The 8,077-nt window shown below is 46.1% G+C and overlaps 1 protein-coding gene across 1 annotated transcript; it reads right to left on the reverse strand.

Annotated features, from left to right (window-relative positions):
• Positions 1-3,216: 3,216 nt before the first annotated feature.
• On the reverse strand, positions 3,217-7,798 carry LOC133890871 (probable inactive methyltransferase Os04g0175900). Its single transcript, XM_062331492.1, has 4 exons — positions 7,244-7,798; positions 6,457-6,767; positions 3,847-3,911; positions 3,217-3,732 (listed from the first exon to the last, which is right to left on the reverse strand). The coding sequence occupies exons 1-4, from the start codon at positions 7,693-7,695 to the stop codon at positions 3,430-3,432; spliced, it is 1,131 nt and encodes a 376-aa protein (XP_062187476.1). The 5' UTR covers positions 7,696-7,798; the 3' UTR covers positions 3,217-3,429.
• Positions 7,799-8,077: the final 279 nt, after the last annotated feature.

Below are 8,077 nucleotides of genomic sequence, written 5' to 3' on the forward strand. Positions count from 1 at the left end.
TTATCTTTCCTCATAAGAAGTCCAGTCAATTTCGTTCTCCTTGCCTAGCTCAACCAAAATCCCAGTCCATTGTTCTCTTTCTTTTATGTTTGCAATTTGGAGTTTATCAGGTGTTTATTCGATGTTACTTTTTTTGTCAGTAGAATTCGCGATTAGTCGATAATGCTTTGGAATCGTTCAAGGGACTTCAAGATTAAGATTTCGACAACACTGAGCAGCACATTGGGTAAAGGTATGTGTACTCCTTGATCATATTGCTCCCATGTTTTAAACTGTTTTGTTTTATAAAATTGCATGCAGTGTCAATTTGGTGGGTATGTAGGTGATATGCCCTAGAGGCGATCACATATGCAGATTGGATCTGCGAGTGTGATTTAATATGATTAAAGGTCCATTAGGGTTTAGAGTCATAATGAGCTTTAATGTGATTAAATATCCATTAGCGTACTCTATATAAGAGGAGGTGGAGCCGTGGGCGCAAGAGTTGATCCCGCCACAAAAAACCCTGGCCATCGCCTCTTCTCGAACTCCCTGCGAATCCCTAGCTGGGCGCGCAGTGCTAGCACACCGGCGTATGATGTTCCATCCCTGGACGTGTGGATAACGTAGAGACGCTGCTGATACTGCGGTGCTAATCTTCTTGGTGTGAAGATCGTAGCGTTGTACATGCTCTGTGGTCAATAAGGTGATCAACTACTTCCTCTTCATGATAGGGGACGTGATCGAGGCCTCCTTGTCGTGGTCGCTGCTTCCTCTACGTGGTCGAGGATCACACAGCGACTACTCGGAGCTGGTCAACGATTACTCAAATCTAGTCGAGGAGCGTGACGGACTTGCTTATAGCTGGTCGAAGAGCCGCCTCGACTACATTGACATGCACGACGTTGGATCGGTCTACTCCAACTCTTCTTTCGCTGCACTGCGCGTCGAGTGGTAACGATCCATGATCCCCTACTCGCATGGTTTCTTGGTTGAACACGGTAGATAAATTTTGATTTGCGCTAGCGTAGCCTACCCGTTTCCCAACAGGGTAGTCACCTCTAGTAGGGTTTACCTATATATCCCCTTATCATTCCTTTAAACTTAAGTGGCTTATGGTTAGGTGTCTTTCATGGATACAGTTGCTTAGCCTTGCTGTCAGGATGATGGAAAGTGTCTTATACTTGACTAATGAACATATGTAGTAATGATGGTTAATATGTTAATGGTATAGAAACATAGAACCTTAGGCCTTGACCAAAGAGGTGTTTTTAAGGATGATCATAGTTATGTTGTTGATTTAGTCTTTGCTCAAGTAGCCTATGTAAGGACCGGTTCGTGGAGCGATAACTCAAGAAGTATCATACCAACCACGAGCCCTTATGGGAGAGTCTGACTTATTAATTAGTGGATTCCAGATTGTGTGTGCCAAATAGTTGGAGTGGACGTGTGGGGATGGATTTGAGCCAGAACCCTTTGGTTAGTGGTAGTGGACGTTAGTGGAAGGGATTGAGGATCCCCAGAACTATCTGGCGCAAGAGGGGGCTTCTAGGTAGGAAAGATGCGTCTGTTCCGTAAAACTTGGCTGTGAAACCTCAGCGGGTATACACATACTGGAGAACACTTTGTAACGGCCTTGCAGTGATCTCCTGGCCGCACACCTTAGGTAGTGTGAAATGTGCCTGATCAGCACTGGCAGAATGGAGACTTTAGTCACCTGCTTGCGGGTGATGAAATCACGTCTCGTGGGTAAAGTTGGACAACCTCTGCAGAGTGTAAAATCTGATATATCAGCTGTGCTCACGGTCATGAGAGACTTGGATCCTCACATGATTAGATGGTTATGGATATGGTTGTAGTTATAATATGGTGGTACCATTGGTATGAGATGGCTATAGTTTGCAAGGTGGTTAATCTTAGGTGTTGCTTAATGCTTGGGTTAATTGAGTTACCCTAACTTAATAATTGATCAAAATTTTGAATTTACATTGTTTTCTTTACTAGCATTTATGCAAATAAACCATTGAGTTAGCGTGTCATTGTTATAAACTTGCATATCATTATTCTCCTGTACGCTTGCTGAGTACGGCATGTGATAACCCTTGCTATTTTTCCTATATCATGCGACATGTGTAGTGCTGCTTAGTGAGTGAAGGTGTTGAATATTATCAAGACGAGGTTGTGCCATCCTACGCGTGTGTTTCTCGGTCGATTGCTTGCGGTGTTGTTGGGCACCAATACTTCTGTTCCGCTGTAGATATCTACATAGAAGACAATATATGTTACTTGATATAAGAGTTAAATGTTTATTCTATAAAAGTATTACTTTTGTTACTTCACCTGTAACGTCCTTATGTGTGTTAAATATCCTGGGCGCACATAAGCCGCATCTAGTTTTGTCTGTTAAAACTGGATGTGACACCCACTTAGCTTTTGTGGATGAGCGGACTAGGAGAACACGCGCGTGCGCTCGCCTCGCCTCGCCAGGCCGAGGCCAGGGCTGAGGGGGAGGGCGCGGGCAAACGGCACCAGCGTGAATGGTGCACCGAAATTAGGTTCAGTTGCTTGCGCAGGTGCGATCTCCTTTTGCAGTTTTATTCTTTTTGTTGTGTGGGCAAACAGATAAATAGATGAAAATTGTGTCGGTTAAGAATTCGATTGTGGCACGTAATAGAGTCCGATCATGGAGCGTCTCAACCGCGTGATTCTTTCTCTTTATATATCTGCCATCCACCGCCACAAAGTATATATGCAATTAGGGTTTTGCGTATTTTCTCTCTGCTGCGCAGTCGTACGTAGTCTACTTGATCCCGTTACGTCGACGTATACCAACGAACAGGAGAGCAGGTCTCTAGAACCCGTCACTTTTGAGATCCTGCATCGGGAGAGGGCGAATAAGGTTTTTGGGAAGCGCTCGTTGTGACTGCTCACTATCTTCTTCCTCTATATCATCGCGAGCTGCCACCTCTACTTTATCGTCTACTACATCGACATCATAGGGGCCTCTACATTTCATGCTGCCATTAGGTACGTACACTGTGATCTATTATATACCTTGTCAGAACTTATCAGAATCCTTATCGGAAAGCTAGTCGGATCTAGTCATGACTCGTCGGAGAAGGATTCTCGTGTCGGATCTAGTCCTGACTAGCTCCTGACTACATACACCTTGTCGGGAAGCTAGTCGGAGCTGGTTGTTTGCGTCTGTTCCTGTTTATATTATATTTAGAAATTAAATTAAATTAAATCTAAAAGTGCTATTATTCGAACAATGAATTGGACAAATCTTGTGAATAAACACGTACATACATATACATGTCGGCCGGCCGCTTGGCTAGCTTATTCAATGGGATACATGCATACATGTAGACACTAGCAACCTCACAAATGAACCTGTCGAGAAAGTAGATAGCATCCATGCGTACGTGCAGCTAGGTGGCGCGCTGGCTGCTACTTGGTGAACTCGAGCGCCCAGTAACCCCCGAAGACGACGGTGGACCGGACGGCGCCGTGGAAGCCGGCGTCCCTGGCGAGCATGGTCAACTCCCGCTCCGTCCTCTCCTTCCCTCCCTTTAGGCTGTTGAGCAGGCAGATCATGTCGAAGAGGAACGGGAAGCGCCCAGCCTGCGTCTCAGCCGGGGTCGCCGGCAGGACCACCTCCATGGCGATCACCTTACCGTTGTCCGGGATCGCCCGGTGGCAGTTCTTGAGCAGCTTCACGCAGTCCTCGTCGCTCAGCAGGTGCAGCACCGACTGCACGCGCGCGTACATGCTGAGTTGCAGACGATGTATGTGTATGTACGCGCCAGGTTCACATATATGCATGTGCTTGCCACAAGGGAAGAGATAGCAAAGGTACGTACGTACCTTCATAAAGACGGCGTCGCCGGCCGGGACATAGTCGAGCATGTTCCCGCCTACGTGTTCCACGCCTGCACGCAACGACACGAGGAAGAAAAATATAGAAATTAAGGCAAATGCTATTATTCATAAGCATGTTTTGCAAAATCACTTAGACGATGGCTGTGAGCCATTAGATGCCGGACTGTGAGCCGTTAGATGGAAATCCAACAGCTCATAGCTGTTTTCTAGCTCCCGCCTGCACCCGTCCCGCTCGTCGCGCCCTCGCCTCCCTCTAGCCCCCGTCGTCTCCGACGGTGTTTCTGCTATCGGATCTGCGCCCGCCACCTCACCGCGCTAACCCGATCGATTTGCGCTCTCTTGCCCCATCTTAGCCCACTTGTTGTCCTCCGTCGCCCACTGCCGGTGGCGCCCCGCCGCCCTGCTCCTATGCCCGCCTCCTCCGTCGAGCCGACCTACCTCTCTCAAAGCCTCCTCTAAAACTGATGACGAAGAACCCCCTCCCCCGAATCAAATCCCCTACCGGGAACCTCACCAGTGCCCGTGTTCACGACGGCTAAAATCTCAGCCGTCTGAATTGTAGGAAGTGTGAGAAATTAAAGGAATATGAATGCAATGGCGAAACAAAATAAAAGATGAATGAAAAATACAAAGAGATAGATAGTCCTGCATTTGGAATATAGGAATAAACAACACAAGAACTAAAAAAACACACAAGAATCAGAAAAACATGGTAAATACATTAGTACTCCTACCATGTAGCAGGTAGCTAGCTCTCCACTTAAGTAGCGTTTGGTTGGTTGAACAAGTTTAATGCAATGGGATCGCTCTGGATGAGATGTGGCTGGACAGGATGGTTCTGGATGAGACAGTATAAGTAGATTGTTTGTTTAGATGTATGTGATGGTACAGAAATATGTTTGGTTGATTGTATGAAATGAGACAATTTGGTACAAGATTCTGTTTGGTTGCTTGGATGAGGTGTATAGGATAATAAAAAAATATATAAATAAAGTATTACAAAGAAAATTACTTTTTCACCATATAACTAAGGCATGAAAATAATTTTAAAAATTAGTTCGTCACATAAGAAAAATATTAGTGAATTTTTTCAGATTTTTGAGAATTTATTTGAGATCCTAATAATTGTTAGAAGTTATAAAAGTAGTCTTTTTTTAGAATTTTAGTTTTAATTATACACAGGCTTTTTAGATGAATCTAATTAAAATAGGTTACACATAGATTATAAAACACGTAAAAAAATTTTAAAATTTTTATCAACCGAAGACTAAATGTGATACTATGGATTTTGGTGAATACTGTTCACACGCGCCTAACTGTTCACACACAGGTTTTAGTCCGTGGTGGACTGCTTGATTTTCACGTACCGTATGGTTCAGGATCTGCACAGAACATACTGAGAATCTGTACCAAGTCTCATCTGAACATGGGATGGTTCAGGCATCCAAACGCGTGTACCAGGCTAGGTCTTGGACGGCATAGGCGGAGCAAGGGGTGGTCCAGTAGTCCTGTCCTGGATTTTGGGGGATTTTGGATTTGGTTTGTTTCGGTTTCTAGGAGAACAACGACTGGAGGTTGAAGATGAGACTGGTGCCTGGTCCTGCGCTGCAGAGAGAGAAAATAAAAGAGAGGTGCATGCTGGGCCGGGGGAGGAAACCGTCGAGGATGTGCCTAGGCTGGTGAGAATGCGCGCGGGCTGACAGCGAGAAACAGTCAATAACTTGCGTGGGCCGGCGGGAAGGAATTGACGGCCCGTAGGGTGAAATAAAGACGGACCGGGAAATTTGCTGCTTATTTCATCATCAGATGAATGTTACGAAATCACATCGTATAATGGCCACATGCATCTGGTTAACTCCAATTCCAGCTCTTGTTCTCTTCAAATATCACATCATGGCTGATGCAAACGTTGTCGCGACGTGGACCATATAATTTGTGCGCCTTGCTCCCTGCTTCGGTCACATTTTCAGTGGTTAAGAGATGCTAATGAGGGAAACAATGCCATCCAAGATGGTGCTGACGAGGGAACGATGTCATTTTCAGTGTACCTTTAACATGAATCTTTGTAATACTTTATTTTATATTTGAACTATTTATCTTGTTTTTTAAATTTCAAATTTATTTATTGCACTTACGATGTTATAATACCTTTTTAATATATTTATATTCTATTTTTGGTAAATTTTATACTCAAATATTGAATTTACAGTCTTATAAAATTTTAGAGTGCACACCCAACACAAAAATTCTAGTTCTGCCACTCGACAGTCTTATGCAGGATCGGTCCTGGACGGCCAACCAAACACAGCCTTAGCTTAGATCTATGTGCAATCCATAACCCTAATGTATATTCCTCGAACTCATCCATGATTTATACACATACAAATGGTTTCCGTGTTTATTTTTTTAGCGTGTGATACAGAGGGCACTTGTAGGTGTACAATGCATGTGTACATGGTGGTGTGTGCGCTCGTGCATCGTCCTTGTAAAAAAAACATTCACCACTAACTGAGTCATCACGTAACAGTGCGCACTAGGAATTTAAAACCGGAAGGTCGCACAAGACATTAACTGTTCCTACTAAAACGGACCAACCTGGTATTGGTTTTGCCTGGCTGACGACGAAAGGAAGGTCGAAGTTGATGCCCTTGATGTGCTTGTACCAGGAGGTAATCATCCCCAGAACGGTGCCGACGCCGCCGCCGACGTCGACGAGGACGCCGATACCGTCGAACCCGGTGAAGCGCTCGAGCAGCTTGTCACAGACGAGCGCTGACAGCCGGGACATGGCCTGGTTGTATAGTGCGTTCAGCTGAGGGTTCTTCCCCATGTGCTCGAAAGCCGGCATCCCGTGGGCCATTTCGAAGGCGACCCCGCCCTCCAGCACCGCCTCCGCCAAATGGTGCCTAGCTTTGATATGCGATTGATCAGGTGCTTATTTTTTTTCTTTTTGGGAGTTTAATCATGTTAGGACTGGACCAAGGTCAATTTTCAGCATGCTGGTTCAGATACAAAACTTATTAAGGGCTTGTTAAATTTGGAACTCTCACATGAGTTTTACTAGAATTTCACATGAAACAATTTAATCACGTGGAAATTATTGAAAAATTCATTTGTTCTAAACTGGGCCTAAACTAGTTAAGCATGCATAGGAGCATCAATGCCACTGGAAAAACCAGAAAATTAATTAGTGGATGGGGTTGAAGTAACTCATTTATCAAGGACGATAAACACGATTAATCTTTATGCCTCTTTGATATTAAAAGTTAAAACAGTTGGAACCCATCAAGTACGGACAAGATCAGTCCAAAGAGGATGCGATCCATGCGGTTAAGGACAAGTACGGACAACGTCAAGGACAGGTTAGTGTATATACTAGTACCAGGGCATCAGGATAGCGTTCTTGAACCCGAACATCGCCAGGGGAGCCAGCGTCCCCTCGCCTTGGTTGCTGGAGAGCCACCGGCATACCGGCGCCGGCGCGTACCGCCGGACCGCCGCGCCGCCCGGCCCCGCTCCCTCATCCTCCTCCTCCGTGGCGCACCTCACCACGCCGTGGCACACGAGGAACCGCAGCATCCGGTCCACCGCGGCCGCCATCTGATCGATCGGCGTTGTTTGCGGCAGACGCAGACGCAGCCGCGCGACCAGCTCGCCCGCCGTAAGCGCGCGGCCTGCGGGCGCCTCCGCGAGCGCGTCAATGAGGCCGAGCTCCATCGCCGCCTTCAGGGTCATGGAGACGATGTGCGTGGTTATGAGCTCCTGCGCGGTCATGAACGACGTCTCCTCTGCCTCTGCGTTGCCGCCGGCGGCGACAGCGCCATGGTTTTCCATCCTTCGACGATTGAACGTTGCTAGATAGACGTCTGAACGTTGGATCTTGCTAAATATAGCGACTAGCTAGCTACTCTGCTGGGGAAAGATATGATTGTGACATTATATCCAATTGAAGCGTATGATCCGGGCAGCAATAAATGTGCGCGGAGGCTAATGTAGTTTGGTAGGATGTGAGGATACCAGCTCACCTACGTGTAGGTCTCATGCCCACAAACGAAGAAACATTCAGATTTAATTGCTCAAAGCCCAATCACTACAACAGAAACAATCATTCGAGTCGGGTCATCAATGCCGGCTAGAATAGAATCGGCATTGATACTTAGTTCATACCTTCCCGCGCTCGATCATCGATTGAGAAGGGTTGAACCGGTGCCGGTTC

This window comes from Phragmites australis, chromosome 14 (genome assembly GCF_958298935.1).
Source record: "Phragmites australis chromosome 14, lpPhrAust1.1, whole genome shotgun sequence".
NCBI classification, from domain to species: Eukaryota; Viridiplantae; Streptophyta; class Magnoliopsida; order Poales; family Poaceae; genus Phragmites; species Phragmites australis.

Coding starts and splice junctions, on each gene's coding strand:
- LOC133890871 (XM_062331492.1), bottom strand. CDS start 7,695: ATGGAAAACCATGGCGCTGTCGCCGCCGGCGGCAACGCAGAGGCAGAG. Junction 6,768..7,243: donor AACGCTATCCTGATGCCCTG/GTACTAGTATAT, acceptor TATCAAAGCTAG/GCACCATTTGGCGGAGGCGG. Junction 3,733..3,846: donor GCGACGCCGTCTTTATGAAG/GTACGTACGTAC, acceptor GCGCGCGTGCAG/TCGGTGCTGCACCTGCTGAG.